Source organism: Bombina bombina, chromosome 4 (assembly GCF_027579735.1).
Source record: "Bombina bombina isolate aBomBom1 chromosome 4, aBomBom1.pri, whole genome shotgun sequence".
Taxonomy (NCBI): Eukaryota; Metazoa; Chordata; class Amphibia; order Anura; family Bombinatoridae; genus Bombina; species Bombina bombina.
The window spans coordinates 486,299,311-486,320,297 of NC_069502.1; the positions used below are offsets into that span (position 1 = coordinate 486,299,311).

The 20,987-nt window shown below is 39.3% G+C and overlaps 1 protein-coding gene across 1 annotated transcript in view; it reads left to right on the forward strand.

Annotated features, from left to right (window-relative positions):
- The window catches only part of LRRC1 (leucine rich repeat containing 1), a 447,671-nt gene that overhangs the window by 411,797 nt on the left and 14,887 nt on the right, over positions 1 to 20,987 (forward strand). Inside the window, exon 12 of the mRNA XM_053710387.1 lies at positions 8,233 to 8,405. Within this exon, the coding sequence (XP_053566362.1) occupies positions 8,233 to 8,405 (173 nt within the window). The remainder of the gene's footprint in view (positions 1 to 8,232; positions 8,406 to 20,987) is intronic.

Genomic DNA, 20,987 nt, shown 5'->3' on the forward strand with positions numbered 1-20,987 from the left:
AAAATTATATTAGTTTGAAAAACATTAGTAGGAACTATGAATACATTTTTCTCAATTTTATTTTAAGAATAAAATTAGAAATCAATCTTTAATATTAGAGAATAAGACATACAAACAGATCTAATGTTACATTTTTCAAAAATGTATCTTAAAGGGACACTGAACACAAATTTCTTTATTTCATGATTCAGACAGAGCATGCAATTTTAAGCAATTTACTAATTTGCTCCTATTATCAATTTTTCTTTATTCTCTTACTATCTTTATTTGAAAAAGAAGGCATCTAAGCTAAGGAGCCAGCAGATTTTTTGTTCAGACAATGGACAGCACTTGTTTATTGGTGCTGTCCAATCAGCAAGGACAACCCAGGTTGTTCACCAAAAATGGGCTAGCATCTGAATAAGAGTTTGATAATAGGAGTAAATTAGAAAGTTGCTTAAAATTGCATGTTCTATCTAAATCACGAAATAAAAATTTTGGGTTCAGTGTCCCTTTAAAATTGATTTCTTGTCTTTTTTTAGTGCACATAGATGTTATGGGGTATTAAATAATAATTATATTTCTTTCATGTAATTAGCAAGAGTCCATGAGCTAGTGACGTATGGGATATACATTCCTACCAGGAGGGGCAAAGTTTCCCAAACCTAAAAATGCCTATAAATACACCCCTCACCACACCCACAAATCAGTTTTACAAACTTTGCCTCCTATGGAGGTGGTGAAGTAAGTTTGTGCTAGATTCTACGTTGATATGCGCTCCGCAGCAGGTTGGAGCCCGGTTTTCCTCTCAGTGTGCAGTGAATGTCAGAGGGATGTGAGGAGAGTATTGCCTATTTGAATTCAATGATCTCCTTCTACGGGTCTATTTCATAGGTTCTCTGTTATCGGTCGTAGAGATTCATCTCTTGCCTCCCTTTTCAGATCGACGATATACTATTATTTATATACCATTACCTCTGCTGATTTTCGTTTCAGTACTGGTTTGGCTTTCTACAACATGTAGATGAGTGTCCTGGGGTAAATAAGTCTTATTTTCTGTGACACTCTAAGCTATGGTTGGGCACTTTTTTTTATAAAGTTCTAAATATATGTATTCAAACATTTATTTGCCTTGACTCAGGATGTTCAACATTCCTTATTTCAGACAGTCAGTTTCATATTTGGGATAATGCATATGAATAAATCAATTTTTTTCTTACCTTAAAATTTGACTTTTTTCCTGTGGGCTGTTATGCCCGCGGGGGCTGAAAATGCTTCATTTTATTGCGTCATTCTTGGCGCTGACTTTTTTGGCGCAAATTTTTTTTTCTGTTTCCGGCGTCATACGTGTCGCCGGAAGTTGCGTCATTTTTTACGTTCTTTTGCGCCAAAGGTGTCGGCATTCCGGATGTGGCGTCATTTTTGGCGCCAAAAGCATTTAGGTGACAAATAATGTGGGCGTCATTTTTGGCGCTAAAAAAAATATGGGCGTCACTATTGTCTCCACATTATTTAAGTCTCATTATTTATTGCTTCTGGTTGCTAGAAGCTTGTTCACTGGCATTTTTTCCCATTCCTGAAACTGTCATTTAAGGAATTTGATCAATTTTGCTTTATATGTTGTTTTTTCTATTACATATTGCAAGATGTCCCACGTTGAAACTGAGTCAGAAGATACTTCTGGAAAATCGCTGCCTGGTGCTGGAGCTACCAAAGCTAAGTGTATCTGCTGTAAACTTATGGTATCTGTTCCTCCAGCTGTTGTTTGTACTGTTTGTCATGACAAACTTGTTAATGCAGATAATATTTCCTTTAGTACTGTTACATTACCTGTTGCTGTTCCGTCAACATCTAATACTCAGAGTGTTCCTGATAACATAAGAGATTTTGTTTCTAAATTCATTAAGAAGGCTATGTCTGTTATTCCTCCTTCTAGTAAACGTAAAAAGTCTTTTAAAACTTCTCATTTTTCAGATGAATTTTTAAATGAACATCATCATTCTGATTCTGATAATGGTTCTTCTGGTTCAGAGGATTCTGTTTCAGAGGTTGATGCTGATAAATCTTCATATTTATTTAAAATGGAATTTATTTGTTCTTTACTTAAAGAAGTCCTAATTGCATTAGAAATTGAGGATTCTGGTCCTCTTGATACTAAATCTAAACGTTTAGATAAGGTTTTTAAATCTTAAGTTATTCCAGAAGTTTTTACTGTCCCTAGTGCTATTTCAGAAGTAATTTCCAGGGAATGGAATAATTTGGGTAATTAATTTACTCCTTCTAAACGTTTTAAGCAATTATATCCTGTGCCATCTGACAGATTAGAGTTTTGGGACAAAATCCCTAAGGTTGATGGGGCTGTCTCTACTCTTGCTAAGCATACTACTATTCCTACGGCAGATGGTACTTCCTTTAAGGATCCTTTAGATAGGAAAATTGAATCCTTTCTAAGAAAAGCTTACTTGTGTTCAGGTAATCTTCTTAGACCTGCTATATCTTTAGCAGATGTTGCTGCAGCTTCAACTTTTTGGTTAGAAGCTTTAGCGCAACAAGTAACAGATCATAATTCTCATAGCATTATTATTCTTCTACAACATGCTAATAATTTTATTTGTGATGCCATCTTTGATATCATTAGAGTTGATGTCAGGTATATGTCTCTAGCTATTTTAGCTAGAAGAGCTTTATGGCTTAAAACTTGGAATGCTGATATGTCTTCTAAGTCTACTCTGCTTTCCCTTTCTTTCCAGGGTAATAAATTGTTTGGTTCTCAGTTGGATTCTATTATCTCAACTGTTACTGGAGGGAACGGAACTTTTTTACCACAGGATAAAAAATCTAAAGGTAAATTTAGGTCTAATAATCGTTTTCGTTCCTTTTGTCACAATAAGGAACAAAAGCCTGATCCTTCACCCACAGGAGCGGTATCAGTTTGGAAACCATCTCCAGTCTGGAATAAATCCAAGCCTTTTAGAAAATCAAAGCCAGCTCCTAAGTCCACATGAAGGTGCGGCCCTCATTCCAGCTCAGCTGGTAGGGGGCAGATTACGTTTTTTCAAAGAAATTTGGATCAATTCCGTTCACAATCTTTGGATTCAGAACATTGTTTCAGAAGGGTACAGAATTGGCTTCAAGATAAGGCCTCCTGCAAAGAGATTTTTTCTTTCCCGTGTCCCAGTAAACCCAGCGAAGGCTCAAACATTTCTGAAATGTGTTTCAGATCTAGAGTTGGCTGGAGTAATTATGCCAGTTCCAGTTCTGGAACAGGGACTGGGGTTTTATTCAAATCTCTTCATTGTACCAAAGAAGGAGAATTCCTTCAGACCAGTTCTTGATCTAAAAATATTGAATCGTTATGTAAGGATACCAACATTCAAACTGGTAACTGTAAGGACTATCCTGCCTTTTGTTCAGCAAGGGCATTATATGTCTACAATAGATTTACAGGATGCATATCTGCATATTCCGATTCATCCAGATCACTATCAGTTTCTGAGATTCTCTTTCCTAGACAAGCATTAACAGTTTGTGGCTCTGCCGTTTGGCCTAGCTACAGCTCCAAGAATTTTTACAAAGGTTCTCGGTGCCCTTCTGTTTGTAATCAGAGAACAGGGTATTGTGGTATTTCCTTATTTGGACGATATCTTGGTACTTGCTCAGTCTTCACATTTAGCAGAATCTCATACGAATCGACTTGTGTTGTTTCTTCAACATCATGGTTGGAGGATCAATTTACCAAAAAGTTCATTTATTCCTCAGACACAGGTAACTTTTTTAGGTTCCCAGATAGATTCAGTGTCCATGACTCTATCTTTGACAGACAAGAGACGTCTAAAATTGATATCAGCTTGTCGAAACCTTCAGTCACAATCATTCCCTTCGGTAGCCTTATGCATGGAAATTCTAGGTCTTATGACTGCTGCATCGGACGCGATCCCCTTTGCTTGTTTTCACATGCGGCCTCTTCAGCTCTGTATGCTGAACCAGTGGTGCAGGGATTACACAAAGATATCTCAATTAATATCTTTAAAACCGATTGTAGGACACTCTCTGACGTGGTGGACAGATCACCATCGTTTAGTTCAGGGGGCTTCTTTTGTTCTTCCGACCTGGACTGTAATTTCAACAGATGCAAGTCTTACAGGTTGAGGAGCTGTGTGGGGGTCTCTGACAGCACAAGGGGTTTGGGAATCTCAGGAGGTGAGATTACCGATCAATATTTTGGAACTCCGTGCAATTTTCAGAGCTCTTCAGTCTTGGCCTCTTCTAAAGAGAGAATCGTTCATTTGTTTTCAGACAGACAATATCACAACTGTGGCATACATCAATCATCAAGGAGGGACTCACACTCCTCTGGCTATCAAAGAAGTATCTCAAATTCTGGTATGGGCGGAATCCAGCTCCTGTCTAGTTTCTGTGGTTCATATCCCAGGTATAGACAATTGGGAAGCGGATTATCTCAGTCGCCAAACGTTACATCCGGGCGAATGGTCTCTTCACCCAGAGGTATTTCTTCAGATTGTTCAAATGTGGGGGCTTCCAGAAATAGATTTGATGGCCTCTCATCTAAACAAGAAACTTCCCAGGTATCTGTCCAGATCCAGGGATCCTCAAGCGGTAGCAGTGGATGCATTGTCACTTCCTTGGAAGTATCATCCTGCCTATATCTTTCCGCCTCTAGTTCTTCTTCCAAGAGTAATCTCCAAGATTCTGAAGGAATGCTCGTTTGTTCTGCTGGTAGCTCCAGCATGGCTTCACAGGTTTTGGTATGCGGATCTTGTCCGGATGGCCTCTTGCCAACCGTGGACTCTTCCGTTAAGGCCAGACCTTCTGTCGCAAGGTCCTTTTTTCCATCAGGATCTCAAATCCTTAAATTTAAAGGTATGGAGATTGAACGCTTGATTCTTAGTCAAAGAGGTTTCTCTGACTCTGTGATTAATACTATGTTACAAGATCATAAATCTGTATCTAGGGAGATATATTATAGAGTCTGGAAGACTTATATTTCTTGGTGTCTTTCTCATCATTTTTCCTGGCATTCTTTTGGAATTCCGAGAATTTTACAGTTTCTTCAGGATGGTTTGGATAAAGGTTTGTCTGCAAGTTCCTTGAAAGTACAAATCTCTGCTCTTTCTGTTCTTTTTCACAGAAAGATTGCTAATCTTCCTGATATTCATTGTTTTGTACAAGCTTTGGTTCGTATAAAACCTGTCATTAAGTCAATTTCTCCTCCTTGGAGTTTGAATTTGGTTCTGAGGGCTCTTCAAGCTCCTCAGTTTGAACCTATGCATTCATTGGACATTAAATTACTTTCTTGGAAAGTTTTGTTCCTTTTGGCCATCTCTTCTGCCAGAAGAGTTTCTGAATTATCTGCTCTTTCTTGTGAGTCTCCTTTTCTGATTTTTCACCAGGATAAGGCGGTGTTGCGAACTTCTCTTAAATTTTTACCTAAGGTTGTGAATTCCAACAACATTAGTAGAGAAATTGTGGTTCCTTCATTATGTCCTAATCCTAAGAATTCTAAGGAGAAATCATTGCATTCTTTGGATGTAGTTAGAGCTTTGAAATATTATGTTGAAGCTACTAAGAATTTCCGAAAGACTTCTAGTCTATTTGTTATCTTTTCCGGTTCTAGGAAAGGTCAGAAGGCCTCTGCCATTTCTTTGGCATCTTGGTTGAAATCTTTAATTCATCATGCTTATGTAGAGTCGGGTAAAACTCCGCCTCAAAGGATTACAGCTCATTCTACTAGGTCAGTTTCTACTTCCTGGGCGTTTAGGAATGAAGCTTCGGTTGATCAGATTTGCAAAGCAGCAACTTGGTCTTCTTTGCATACTTTTACTAAATTCTACCATTTTGTTGTGTTTTCTTCTTCTGAAGCTGTCTTTGGTAGAAAAGTACTTCAGGCAGCTGTTTCAGTTTGAATCTTCTGCTTATATTTTCAGTTTTTTTCTTTATAAGATTTAAACTTTATTTTTGGGTGTGGATTTTTTTCAGCGGAATTGGCTGTCTTTATTTTATCCCTCCCTTTCTAGTGACTCTTGCGTGGAAGATCCACATCTTGGGTAGTCATTATCCCATACGTCACTAGCTCATGGACTCTTGCTAATTACATGAAAGAAAACATAATTTATGTAAGAACTTACCTGATAAATTCATTTCTTTCATATTAGCAAGAGTCCATGAGGCCCACCCTTTTTTTGTGGTGGTTATGATTTTTTTGTATAAAGCACAATTATTCCAATTCCTTATATTTATGCTTCACACTTTTTTCTTATCACCCCACTTCTTGGCTATTCGTTAAACTGATTTGTGGGTGTGGTGAGGGGTGTATTTATAGGCATTTTGAGGTTTGGGAAACTTTGCCCCTCCTGGTAGGAATGTATATCCCATACGTCACTAGCTCATGGACTCTTGCTAATATGAAAGAAATAAATTTATCAGGTAAGTTCTTACATAAATTATGTTATTTAAAAACTATAACACGTTTAATAAGAAATTGAAATGCACACTGAAATGTTTGCAAAAATTATCTTAAAACGTTATTGTAGCTTTTTTGGAGTAACTTGCCTACTGAGTATATACTGACAGGCCACATGTGTACACATCTAACGTTTGCACATATTCCGAGTGCTGGTAATTTCACATGATGTCACCCCCAAAACTTTGTTGGTCGCTTGCCCAAGAAAAATGATTAAAACCTGTGACAGCTTTTCTATAAACCATTTTTGCAAACACAGCATATTGTGAACATCCTTCTGTGTGTTTTAAGTTTACTTTTATGTCAGTTTAACCCCTTTGCTACTGGGAATTTCAGAGAAGAACTTGCCCAAAATAATGGAGAATTTTTAGCATTGTTGCTATCACTCCATTTAAACAGAAATATAGCCTTGGCTTTTTATGTAGTTGTCAAAAAAAAGAAATATATATATATATATATATATATATATATATGTGTGTAAAAAAGACGAGATATCCGCGCTGTATTAGTTCTATTAAGTGACGTATAAATATCAGGCAAGAGCACAGTCGGTCTCATCCTGTTTCCTTTGAGTTCACTGACTGGGATAAAGTGGAATTTGAGAGTTAAGACAAAGCGGCTGCCATTGGCCTGAGCCTCCGCCCTGGTCATTCTTTCTGGATAAAACATCGCCGGAGATTCTGCACTCAACCCGGTTTCACAGCACATTGGATATATTGTTTCACTTACATCAGTGAATCAGCTTACGGATGACAACCTGCACTGATCCTGGAATAACATCTATACTCTGGTGATCACTTACCTCATACGGATTGAGGTTATCTGAAGTAAGTCCTTAGATATAGGGGGTGTTTCTTGCCCCACAACTTTGTATACCGCAGAAGAAAGGCGCAGACTATAAACTCTTTTCACCAGATATATATATATATATATATTTCTTTCTTTTTTTGACAATAGACAATGCAAGGTATTGATCTAGGCCCATTTTGGTATATTTGATGCAACCATTTCAGCGCCAAATGCAATCTTATAAAAATAAATTAACATTTTCACAAACTTTTGGGTTTTTTATTGAAATTGACATACCGCTTGTGCAATCATGACACAAATTATTGTAAAAGCTTCTGTTGGATCCCATTTGTTCAGAAATAGCATATATACATGGCTTTGCCATTACTTTTTGATAACAAGAATGCCGCTAATTGCAGATGCACACCATGCTTCTATTATTCTTGGCAGCGAAGGGGTTACTCAGGTAGCTTGCAAGATTAATTTTAGCGGCAGTGTAGAGAGTACCCTTCAAAACAGCTCTCTTCCCTTCCTCTCCCCCCCACTGGTCACCACCAAGTTAGGACAGTCTGCCAGTGTGCAGTTTTTGTTTTTTTCTGCAGTGCAGTGATCCTCCTCAACCCTCCCTGATCATCCCCCTCCCACTAATTACAGCCATCTTTAATACTGGCAGCTGTCTGCCCAGTACCTATACTTATTTTATTTTTTTAACTGTAGTGGTCCCCCTACCCCCCCTCCATCCAGCGTTCATCAGTTTTGGCCCCCAACCCCACCTTTTTTCTGTAGTGTAGCTCCCCATCCTTCCCTCCCTCTTCCTTAAATTTGTTTCCCTCCATTGTAGGGCCCACCGTCCCTTTTAGTGGAGAAGATTACTGCTTCTAACTACAATACATTTACTGGAACATGATATATTTATTTTGTGATATTATTAAAATGTTTCATTGTTAAAATACTAAAGTATTAACATATTTAATTTTACATAGGTTGACACATTTGCCTTTATCTTTGACCTCACTGAAGTTGAAGGCTTTATGGCTCTCTGACAACCAGTCTCAGCCCCTGCTCACCTTTCAGACGGACACAGATCCTGAAACTGGAGAGAAGATATTGACTTGTGTTTTACTTCCACAGATGCCTTCTGAGCCTAGTGGTCAAGGTAATAAAATCCTGGATAGAATGTCAGAAGTATTTCTTTAGCAAGGTTCTAAAGTCTTGTAGGAACATCTTTACAAAGTAAAAAAGGTTAGCTGCCATTGTTACTGCAAGACTTACAGGGATATGAAACCCAAATATTTTATTTTTTGATTCAGACAGAGCATACAATTTAAATAAAGTTTACAATTTACTTCTATTGTAATATTTGCTTTGTTCTTATAGTATTCTCTGTTGAAGAGGCATCTAGGTAGATGTCTGGAGCACTACATGGCAGGAAATAGTGCTGCCATCTAGTGTGCCTGCAAAGGGATAGCATTCTTGCAAAACTGCTGCCATATAGTGCTACAGACATGCACTCTCCTGAGCTTATGTCCCTACTTTTCAACATAAGATACCAAGAGAATTAGGAAAATTTAATAATGGAAGTAAATTAGAAAGTTATTTAAAATTGCCTGCTTTATCTGAATCATGAAAGAAAACAATTGGGTTTAATATCCTTTTAAGAAGGCTAAATAATGAATGTAATAAGGCAGGGTAAGTCTTGAAAACTTAAGCAGTGGGACAGATTTAATTTGTTCTGTCAATTTAGTATCAGTGCAGTAAAAAAATCAAAATTGTTATCCAGTCTAGAATTACAGCTATAAAATCTTGAACCTTAATTTCTTTAAAATTTTAGTTTTTGTTCTGCAAGTGCTATAAGCAGCAACTTTTCCTATGTTCATCAATTATTTAACTTAAAAAGTATAAATAACTGTGAATTTTTAGCTTGTTTAACACATTATAAAGATACTGAATAAAGTGCTTCCTGGGCGTTAAGGTTTCATTCTTAAGGTAGTAAGTTAACACGAGTCCTTACATGTGGGATTTAACACCTGTCCACCAGAAGGAGGTAAACAAACCCAACACCACAAAAGCTTTAAGACACTCCCTTTTCCCTGTAACTCTGTTTTCATCTTTGCCTCCACAGGAGTGGGTGAAGAAGTGAGGTGCTCTAGTTTTTTTTTTTTTTTTTGTTGAAAATGGTTTATTAACCCATTATTCCTGTTTGGAAGGCAAGATAAAAAAGGGGTGTATAGAGTACTAAGGCTAAAAAAAGATAATCTTCTACAGACATTTTTGATTGTAGCCTTCCACAGATATTGCAGGTACTGGTCCTTTGCCTCCTTCTGTTTGCCATTGTCGTTTTACTCCTTTGGCATATGCTTTGCGGTTTTTACATAGTACTAGATTGGCTCTCTACTGAGGCAGAAATTCTTCAGTTTTAGTAAACTCAGTGGAGTCAGTGTCTGTCAGGAAAGTATGCACACTCACATAGCCCACAGGCTATTAGTAAGTACAGGGTTCTTAACAACATAGCCATTTGCTCTGGGTCACAGGGAAGCACAGACAGTATTGTGACTGAAGGTTTATATGTGTATTTTGTGTTTACATTGTCTGCATTTATTTATGTTTGTGCATATTTACATTGCTACTTGCACCTAAGGATTAATATTTGGACAGGGCATGTTATACGGGGGCAAATACACAGTGCAGTATATTTATTCTGTTTAATGTTAGGAAATCAATTTTGTTTAGTTTTCTCCACTATTGGTAGTGCAGTGTGACTCAGTCCAGCAGCTCCAGTGTTAACATTTTCTTTCATGTAATTAGCAAGAGTCCATGAGCTAGTGACGTATGGGATATACATTCCTACCAGGAGGGGCAAAGTTTCCCAAACCTCAAAATGCCTATAAATACACCCCTCACCACACCCACAATTCAGTTTTACAAACTTTGCCTCCTATGGAGGTGGTGAAGTAAGTTTGTGCTAGATTCTACGTTGATATGCGCTCCGCAGCAAGTTGGAGCCCGATTTTCCTCTCAGCGTGCAGTGAATGTCAGAGGGATGTGAGGAGAGTATTGCCTATTTGAATGCAGTGATCTCCTTCTACGGGGTCTATTTCATAGGTTCTCTGTTATCGGTCGTAGAGATTCATCTCTTACCTCCCTTTTCAGATCGACGATATACTCTTATTTATATACCATTACCTCTACTGATTCTCGTTTCAGTACTGGTTTGGCTTTCTACAAACATGTAGATGAGTGTCCTGGGGTAAGTAAATCTTATTTTCTGTGACACTCTAAGCTATGGTTGGGCACTTTGTTTATAAAGTTCTAAATATATGTATTCAAACATTTATTTGCCTTGACTCAGAATGTTCAACATTCCTTATTTTCAGACAGTCAGTTTCATATTTGGGATAATGCATTTGAATTAATCATTTTTTCTTACCTTCAAAAATTTGACTCTTTTTTCCCTGTGGGCTGTTAGGCTCGCGGGGGCTGAAAATGCTTCATTTTATTGCGTCATTCTTGGCGCTGACTTTTTTGGCGCAAAAAAAAATCTTTTCCGTTTCCGGCGACACGTAAGTTGCATCATTTTTTGACGTTATTTTGCGCCAAAAATGTCGGCGTTCCGGAAGTGGCGTCATTTTTGGTGCCAAAAGCATTTAGGCGCCAAATAATGTGGGCGTCTTATTTGGCGCTAAAAAAATTTGGGCGTCGCTTTTGTCTCCACATTATTTAAGTCTAATTTTTCATTGCTTCTGGTTGCTAGAAGCTTGTTCTTTGGCATTTTTTCCCATTCCTGAAACTGTCATTTAAGGAATTTGATCAATTTTGCTTTATATGTTGTTTTTTCTCTTACATATTGCAAGATGTCTCACGTTGCATCTGAGTCAGAAGATACTTCAGGAATATCGCTGTCTAGTGCTGGACCTACCAAAGCTAAGTGTATCTGCTGTAAACTTTTGGTAGCTATTCCTCCGGCTGTTGTTTGTATTAATTGTCATGACAAACTTGTTAATGCAGATAATATTTCCTTTAGTAAAGTACCATTGCCTGTTGCAGTTCCTTCAACATCTAAGGTGCAGAATGTTCCTGATAACATAAGAGATTTTGTTTCTGAATCCATCAAGAAGGCTATGTCTGTTATTTCTCCTTCTAGTAAACATAAAAAATCTTTTAAAACTTCTCTCCCTACAGATGAATTTTTAAATGAACATCATCATTCTGATTCTGATGATTCTTCTGGTTCAGAGGATTCTGTCTCAGAGATTGATGCTGATAAATCTTCATATTTATTTAAAATGGAATTTATTCGTTCTTTACTTAAAGAAGTACTAATTGCTTTAGAAATAGAGGATTCTGGTCCTCTTGATACTAATTCTAAACGTTTAGATAAGGTATTTAAATCTCCTGTGGTTATTCTAGAAGTTTTTCCTGTTCCTAATGCTATTTCTGAAGTAATTTCCAAAGAATGGCATAAATTGGGTAATTCATTTACTCCTTCTAAACGTTTTAAGCGATTATATCCTGTGCCGTCTGACAGATTAGAATTTTGGGACAAAATCCCTAGAGTTGATGGGGCTATTTCTACCCTTGCTAAACGTACTACTATTCCTACGTCAGATGGTACTTCCTTTAAGGATCCTTTAGATAGGAAAATTGAATCCTTTCTAAGAAAAGCTTATCTGTGTTCAGGTAATCTTCTTAGACCTGCTATATCATTGGCTGATGTTGCTGCAGCTTCAACTTTTTGGTTGGAAACTTTAGTGCAACAAGTAACAGATCATGATTCTCATAATATTATTATTCTTCTTCAGCATGCTAATAATTTTATCTGTGATGCCATTTTTGATATTATTAGAGTTGATGTCAGGTTTATGTCTCTAGCTATTTTAGCTAGAAGAGCTTTATGGCTTAAGACTTGGAATGCTGATATGGCTTCTAAATCAACTCTACTTTCCATTTCTTTCCAGGGTAACAAATTATTTGGTTCTCAGTTGGATTCTATTATCTCAACTGTTACTGGTGGGAAAGGAACTTTTTTACCACAGGATAAAAAATCTAAGGGTAAAAACAGGGCTAATAATCGTTTTCGTTCCTTTCGTTTCAACAAAGAACAAAAGCCTGATCCTTCATCCTCAGGAGCAGTTTCAGTTTGGAAACCATCTCCAGTCTGGAATAAATCCAAGCCTGCTAGAAAGGCAAAGCCTGCTTCTAAGTCCACATGAAGGTGCGGCCCTCATTCCAGCTCAGCTGGTAGGGGGCAGGTTACGTTTTTTCAAAGAAATTTGGTTCAATTCTGTTCACAATCTTTGGATTCAGAATATTGTTTCAGAAGGGTACAGAATTGGTTTCAAGATGAGACCTCCTGCAAAGAGATTTTTTCTTTCCCGTGTCCCAGTAAATCCAGTGAAAGCTCAAGCATTTCTGAATTGTGTTTCAGATCTAGAGTTAGCTGGAGTAATTATGCCAGTTCCAGTTCCGGAACAGGGGATGGGGTTTTATTCAAATCTCTTCATTGTACCAAAGAAGGAGAATTCCTTCAGACCAGTTCTGGATCTAAAAATATTGAATCGTTATGTAAGGATACCTACGTTCAAAATGGTAACTGTAAGGACTATCTTGCCTTTTGTTCAGCAAGGGCATTATATGTCCACGATAGATTTACAGGATGCATATCTGCATATTCCGATTCATCCAGATCATTATCAGTTCCTGAGATTCTCTTTTCTGGACAAGCATTACCAGTTTGTGGCTCTGCCGTTTGGCCTAGCTACAGCTCCAAGAATTTTTACAAAGGTTCTCGGTGCCCTTCTGTCTGTAATCAGAGAACAGGGTATTGTGGTATTTCCTTATTTGGACGATATCTTGGTACTTGCTCAGTCTTTACATTTAGCAGAATCTCATACGAATCGACTTGTGTTGTTTCTTCAAGATCATGGTTGGAGGATCAATTTACCAAAAAGTTCATTGATTCCTCAGACAAGGGTGACCTTTCTGGGTTTCCAGATAGATTAAGTGTCCATGACTCTGTCTTTAACAGACAAGAGACGTCTAAAATTGATTTCAGCTTGTAGAAACCTTCAGTCACAATCATTCCCTTCGGTAGCCTTATGCATGGAAATTCTAGGTCTTATGACTGCTGCATCGGACGCGATCCCCTTTGCTCATTTTCACATGCGACCTCTACAGCTCTGTATGCTGAATCAATGGTGCAAGGATTACACAAAGATATCTCAAATAATATCTTTAAAACCGATTGTACGACACTCTCTAACGTGGTGGACAGATCACAATCGTTTAATTCAGGGGGCTTCTTTTGTGCTTCCGACCTGGACTGTAATTTCAACAGATGCAAGTCTCACGGGTTGGGGAGCTGTGTGGGGATCTCTGACGGCACAAGGAGTTTGGGAATCTCAGGAGGTGAGATTACCGATCAATATTTTGGAACTCCGTGCAATTTTCAGAGCTCTTCAGTCTTGGCCTCTTCTGAAGAGAGAATCGTTCATTTGTTTTCAGACAGACAATGTCACAACTGTGGCATACATCAATCATCAAGGAGGGACTCACAGTCCTCTGGCTATGAAAGAAGTATCTCGAATTCTGGTTTGGGCGGAATCCAGCTCCTGTCTAATCTCTGCGGTTCATATTCCAGGTATAGACAATTGGGAAGCGGATTATCTCAGTCGCCAAACGTTGCATCCGGGCGAATGGTCTCTTCACCCAGAGGTATTTCTTCAGATTGTTCAAATGTGGGAACTTCCAGAAATAGATCTGATGGCGTCTCATCTAAACAAGAAACTTCCCAGGTATCTGTCCAGATCCCGGGATCCTCAGGCGGAGGCAGTGGATGCATTATCACTTCCTTGGAAGTATCATCCTGCCTATATCTTTCCGCCTCTAGTTCTTCTTCCAAGAGTAATCTCCAAGATTCTGAAGGAATGCTCGTTTGTTCTGCTGGTAGCTCCGGCATGGCCTCACAGGTTTTGATATGCGGATCTGGTCCGGATGGCCTCTTGCCAACCGTGGACTCTTCCGTTAAGACCAGACATTCTGTCGCAAGGTCCTTTTTTCCATCAGGATCTGAAATCCTTAAATTTAAAGGTATGGAGATTGAACGCTTGATTCTTGGTCAAAGAGGTTTCTCTGACTCTGTGATTAATACTATGTTACAGGCGCGTAAATCTGTATCTAGAGAGATATATTATAGAGTCTGGAAGACTTATATTTCTTGGTGTCTTTCTCATCATTTTTCTTGGCATTCTTTTAGAATACCGAGAATTTTACAGTTTCTTCAGGATGGTTTAGATAAGGGTTTGTCCGCAAGTTCCTTGAAAGGTCAAATCTCTGCTCTTTCTGTTCTTTTTCACAGAAAGATTGCTATTCTTCCTGATATTCATTGTTTTGTACAAGCTTTGGTTCGTATAAAACCTGTCATTAAGTCAATTTCTCCTCCTTGGAGTTTGAATTTGGTTCTGGGGGCTCTTCAAGCTCCTCCGTTTGAACCTTTGCATTCATTGGACATTAAATTACTTTCTTGGAAAGTTTTGTTCCTTTTGGCAATCTCTTCTGCCAGAAGAGTTTCTGAATTATCTGCTCTTTCTTGTGAGTCTCATTTTCTGATTTTTCATCAGGATAAGGCAGTGTTGCGAACTTCTTTTGATTTTTTACCTAAAGTTGTGAATTCCAACAACATTAGTAGAGAAATTGTGGTTCCTTCATTATGTCCTAATCCTAAGAATTCTAAGGAGAAATCGTTGCATTCTTTGGATGATGTTAGAGCTTTGAAATATTATGTTGAAGCTACTAAGTCTTTCCGTAAGACTTCTAGTCTATTTGTTATCTTTTCCGGTTCTAGAAAAGGCCAGAAAGCTTCTGCCATTTCTTTGGCATCTTGGTTGAAATCTTTAATTCATCTTGCCTATGTTGAGTCGGGTAAAACTCCGCCTCAAAGGATTACAGCTCATTCTACTAGGTCAGTTTCTACTTCCTGGGCGTTTAGGAATGAAGCTTCGATTGATCAGATTTGCAAAGCAGCAACTTGGTCCTCTTTGCATACTTTTACTAAATTCTACCATTTTGATGTATTTTCCTCTTCTGAAGCAGTTTTTGGTAGAAAAGTACTTCAGGCAGCGGTTTCAGTTTGAATCTTCTGCTTATGTTTTTCATTAAACTTTATTTTGGGTGTGGATTATTTTCAGCAGGAATTGGCTGTCTTTATTTTACCCTCCCTCTCTAGTGACTCTTGTGTGGAAAGATCCACATCTTGGGTAATCATTATCCCATACGTCACTAGCTCATGGACTCTTGCTAATTACATGAAAGAAAACATAATTTATGTAAGAACTTACCTGATAAATTCATTTCTTTCATATTAGCAAGAGTCCATGAGGCCCGCCCTTTTTTTGTGGTGGTTATGATTTTTGTATAAAGCACAATTATTCCAATTCCTTATTTTATATGCTTTTGCACTTTTTTATCACCCCACTTCTTGGCTATTCGTTAAACTGAATTGTGGGTGTGGTGAGGGGTGTATTTATAGGCATTTTGAGGTTTGGGAAACTTTGCCCCTCCTGGTAGGAATGTATATCCCATACGTCACTAGCTCATGGACTCTTGCTAATATGAAAGAAATGAATTTATCAGGTAAGTTCTTACATAAATTATGTTTTTTCCACCGTGCAGCTGAGTTGCGCTCTAGTTTTCACAACCCCTCAGTAGATGGCAGCCATTTTTTAGCACAGCTGCATGTGTTTTCAGCTCCGGTTACTGCATATATTTTCAGCGCAGCAGGTGTCTTTTTCTCTGCTCAGGTTACTGCATTCGATAAGAGGAGGTACATAGACTGCACAACAAGTGTAGGGGATTTTATTTACAACAAGTGATGTAGATTTCATTTTTCATTTTCTTTCATACAGGTGGCGAGAGTCCAAGAGCTTTGTTACTGATGGGATACACGATCCTACCAGGAGGAGGCAAAGTTTCCCAAACCTCAAATGCCTATAAATACACCTTTTGGTAGAAAGGTTCCTCAGGCAGCTGTCTCAGTTTTATTCTAGTGCCTATGATTTAAGTTTTTTGAATTTTAAAGAAACGTAATTATTTTTTGGATTTCATTTCTTAGCGGAAATAGCTGTTTTTATTTTATCCTTCCCATTGTTACTCGTGGACTTCCACATCTTGGATATTATATACCATCCGTAACAAGCTAATGGACTCTCACCACCTATATGAAAGAAAACGTAATTTGTTTTCTTTCATATACCTGATAAATTAATTTATTTCATGGTGGTGAGCGTCTACAAGGCCCACCCATTTTCTTTCCTAAGACATGGAGAGTCCACAACGTCATTCCAATTACTAGTGGGATATTCACTCCTGGACAAGAGCACCCCAGCAAAGTTGTTAAGTGTCACTTCCCTTACCCATATACCCCAGTCATTCTCTTTGCCTCTATCAATGGAGAAGGTGAAGTTGGTGTCTGAAGAATTTTATTCCTTTTATGGGTACTTTTCTCTGCAAGCAAGGATTGGGGTTAGCTGTGTCCACGTCAATCTCTTGAGTAAGAGTAGTGGTGGCTTTTAAGCAGTTAGAAAGTGTTGAGGTTGTCCTTGCTGACATTCTCATAGAAAGCCAGAGTTGGTTACTCTGCTCTTTCTTTTTCTACAGAGTATGTGTCCTTTCGCACCTTGTAAGCTGTCTTCTTGCCCAACAGCTGGATATGCAGGTAAGTGCTTTTGTCTTCTAGGTATTGGAGACTTGCACTTTCAAGTTTTAACTGTATTTTTCTGAACTTGGGACATATTTGGGCTGTTTAATGGCTTCACTGGGGTTCGCAAGCTTTCACTTTTGCGCAGTTTCTGATCTGCCAATCATGTGACACAACGCTCTTCTGTCTGTATGCTGAATGGAGCAGTGTCGACTTCAGTGAGATCTCCTTGGCAGCAGCTGCACGTTACGTTGGTAGAGCTCTTCACTTGTCCTCTTTAACTTACTAGTGATACGGTAGGACACCTCAGTCTCTCTGGGGTGTAGAGATTTGTTTTGTTTTTTTGTAAACTCCTAGCATTGTGGCGCTTTGAAGCAGTTCCTTCTTAAAAGGATAGCATTTTTTTTTCTGTGTCATTTTATTTTGGGGCTAATCTCCTATATATGGACATTGAACAGGAGTCTGGGTCATTTGATAAATGCTTATTATGTTTAGAGGCCCAAATTGTTTTACCTATGCAATTTTGCTCATCTTGTTTAGCTAAGACCCTAAAGCTTAAAGATAAATTTCTCTCTTCTGAGCCTGGTGTCTCTCAGGATGATGCTGTTCACGCAATGCCACAGCTTTCTCCTTAAACGTCCCAAGCCTTCACAGCTTCACATACAGTGCCCTGCAGTTCCTCTCAGTCTCCTGGAGAAGTATATTTGCTGCACAGATTTTGCTGCACAGATATCTTCTGCGGTATGTGTGGCTTTATCTGCTTTTCCCATGACAGGGAAGCGCAAGAGGAAAACTAAGCATTTTTCTTATAGTAAGGTGTCTGTCCCATCTGCTGCTGCGAATGTTGACCTCCTTCATAAGTCTGATGAGGAGGATATCTTGGTAGCCTCTGAGGGTGAAATCTCAGATTCTGACAGTATAAATCATTTGTCTGATTCTGAAGAGGTAAATTTTAACACCATTTACTGCTTAAGGAGGTTTTGGCTACTTTGGACGACTTGGATGCTTCTGTCGCTGTCAAACCTAAGAAATCTAGTAAGCTTAACAAATACTATGATGTTCCTTCTTCCATGGAAGTGTTTCCTGTTCCAGACCGTGTGTCGGAGATCATTTCATAGGAATGAGAGAAAACTGGGATTCCTTTCTCTCTGTCTCCTCTTTTTAAAACAATGTTTGCTGACTCTATTTGAGACTCATGGCGCACAGTGCCTAAAGTAGAAGGGGCTATTTCTACTCTGGATAAGAGAACCACGATTCATATTGAGGATAGCTGTTCTTTTAAGGATCCCATGGACAAAAACCTGGAAGCTTATTAAAGAAAATGTATGGTCTTCAATGGCAACCTGCGGTTTGTATTGCCACAGTGACAAGTACAGCATCTTATTGGTGCGATGCTTTGTTTGAATTGATATTAGAAGAGACTCCATTGGAGGAGATCCAAGATAGTATTAAGGCTCTCAAACTAGCCAATTTCTTTATCTCTGATGCTAACATGCAAGTCATTAGACTCAGGGCCAAAATGTCTAGCTTCACTGTCCAAGCCGCAGGGCTCTGTAGCTAAAATCTTGGTCAACTGTTTCTTCCAAGTCCAATCTCCTGTCACTACCTTACAAGGGTAAGACCCTGTTTCATCCTTGTTTGGCAGAGATTATTTCTAAAATTACGGGTGGAAAGGGGTCTTTTCTACCACAAGACAAGAAGAATTTTTGTTCCTTTCATAATTTCAAAGGTCAGAAGTCTTCCTCCTCCGAGCCGGAGCAGTCAAAGTCTTCTTGGAGACCCAATCAGAAAGAAGAAGCCTTCATCTGAGACTAAGTCAGCATGAAGGGTCTGCCCCCGGTCCGGTACTGGATCAAGTGGGGGAGCAGACTTTCTTTGTTTTAACAAGCTTGGATACGTGATGTCCCAGACCCTTGGGTTGTATTAATAGTATCTCAGGGTTACAAAATAGACTTCAAGACGTGTCCTCCCAAGGGCAGATGCCACCTCTCAAGATTATCTGCAGACCAGTTCTCCCTGGGAGTGATTGTTCAAGTTCCACTAAGGAAACAGGGTCTAAGATTTTATTCAAATCTGTTTGTGGTTCCCAAAAAAGATGGAACTCTTCAACCCATTTTAGACCTAAAATGTCTCAACAAATTTCTCAGGGTACCATCCTTAAAAATTGAGACCATTCGTTCCATTCTTCCTTTGGTCCAAGAGGGTCAGTTCATGATGACCATTGACCTGAAGGACATGTACCTTCATGTTCCTATCCACAGGGATCATCACCAGTTCCTGAGATTTGCTCTTCTAGACAAGCATTTTCAAATTGTTGCTATTCCGTTTGGCCTTGCCACAGCTCGCAGAATTGTCACAAAGGTTCTGGGGGCACTCTTGGCAGTTGTCAGGTCTCAGGGAATTGCGGTGGCACCTTACCTGGATGACACATTGGTTTAGGCACCATCTTTTCAACTAGCAAACTCACATACAGAGATCTTGTTGTCTTTTCTACGTTCCCATGGATGAAAAGTGAATCTGGAGAAGAGTTCCCTTTTCCAACTACAAGGGTGTGTTTCTTAGGGACCATCATAGATTCCCTATCTATGAAGATTTTTCTGATGGAGGTCAGACAATCCCAACTTTTCACTTCTTGCCTCTCTCTCCAGTCTACTGTTCGTCCATCAGTGGCTCAATGCATGGAGCTAATTGGTTTGATGGTTGCTACCATGGACATCATTCCCTTTGCTTGATTCCATTTGAGAATTATGCATGCTCAGGCAATGGAACAGAGATCGTTCTGATCTGTCTCAGAGGATAGATCTGGACCAGATGACAAGAGACTCTCTCTCGTGGTGGATTTCTCAGGATCATTTGTCTCAGGGCACATGCTTCTGGAGAACCTCCTGGGTGATTGTGACCATGGACGCTAGGCTGGGGAGCAGTCTGGGGATGGTTAAAGGCTCAGAGCCTTCTCTCCCCATAAACATCTAGGAGTTGAGAGAGATCTTCAATGCCCTGATGGCTTGGCCTCAGTTGTCCTTAGCCCGGTTTATCAGATTCCAATCGGACAAAATCACCTCAGTGGCTTACATCAACCACAAGGGAGGAACTCGGAGTTCCTTGGCCATGAAGGAGGTGACTCACATCATTCAGTGGGCAGAAGCTCACAATTGTCTCCTATCTGCCATCCACATTCCAGGAGTGGACAACTGGGAGGCAAATTTTCTGAGCAGACAGACCTTTCATCCCGGGGAGTGGGCTCTCCATCCGGAGGTGTTCTCCAGGTTAAGCCTCAAGTGGGGGGGTGCTAGAGTTGGATCTGATGGCGTCTCATCAGAACGCCAAGCTTTCAAGGTATGGTTCAAGGTCAAGAGATCCTCAGGCTGCTATGATAGATGCTCTGGTGGTTCCTTGGGATTTCAGTATAGCATACCTATTTCCTCTGTTTGCTTCCACAAATCATTGCTCATATCAAACAGGAGAGAGCATCTGTAATTCTGATAGCTCCTGCATGGCCTCGCAGGATATAATTTGCAGACTTGGTAAGGATGTCTTCTCTTCCACCTTGGAGGCTGTCTCTGAGGAAGGATCTTCTAACTCAGGGTCCTTTCCTCCATCCAAATCTAGTTTCTCTTAAACTGACTGCTAGTCAGTTATTGATACCATGCTTCAAGCTCGCAAGACAGTTACTCGAAAAATTTAACATAAGGTATGGCGTAAATACTTTTATTGGTGTGAATCAAAGGGCTTCTCTTGGAGCAGGGTCAGGATTCCTAGAATTTTGTCTTTTCTTCAGGAAGGTCTGGAGAAGGGTTTGTCAGTCAGTTCTCTGAAGGGTCAGATTTCTGAGCTGTCTATTCTTTTACACAAATGTCTGGCGGATGTTCCAGATGTTCAATCTTTTTGTCAGGCCTTGGTCAGACTCAGGCCTGTGTTTAAACCTGTTGCTCCTCCTTGGAGTCTTAACCTAGTTCTTAGAGTTTTGCAGCAGGCCCCCTTTGAGCCAATGCATTCTGTAGATATTAAGTTGTTATCTTGGTATTACCTCGAGTTTCTGAACTCTCG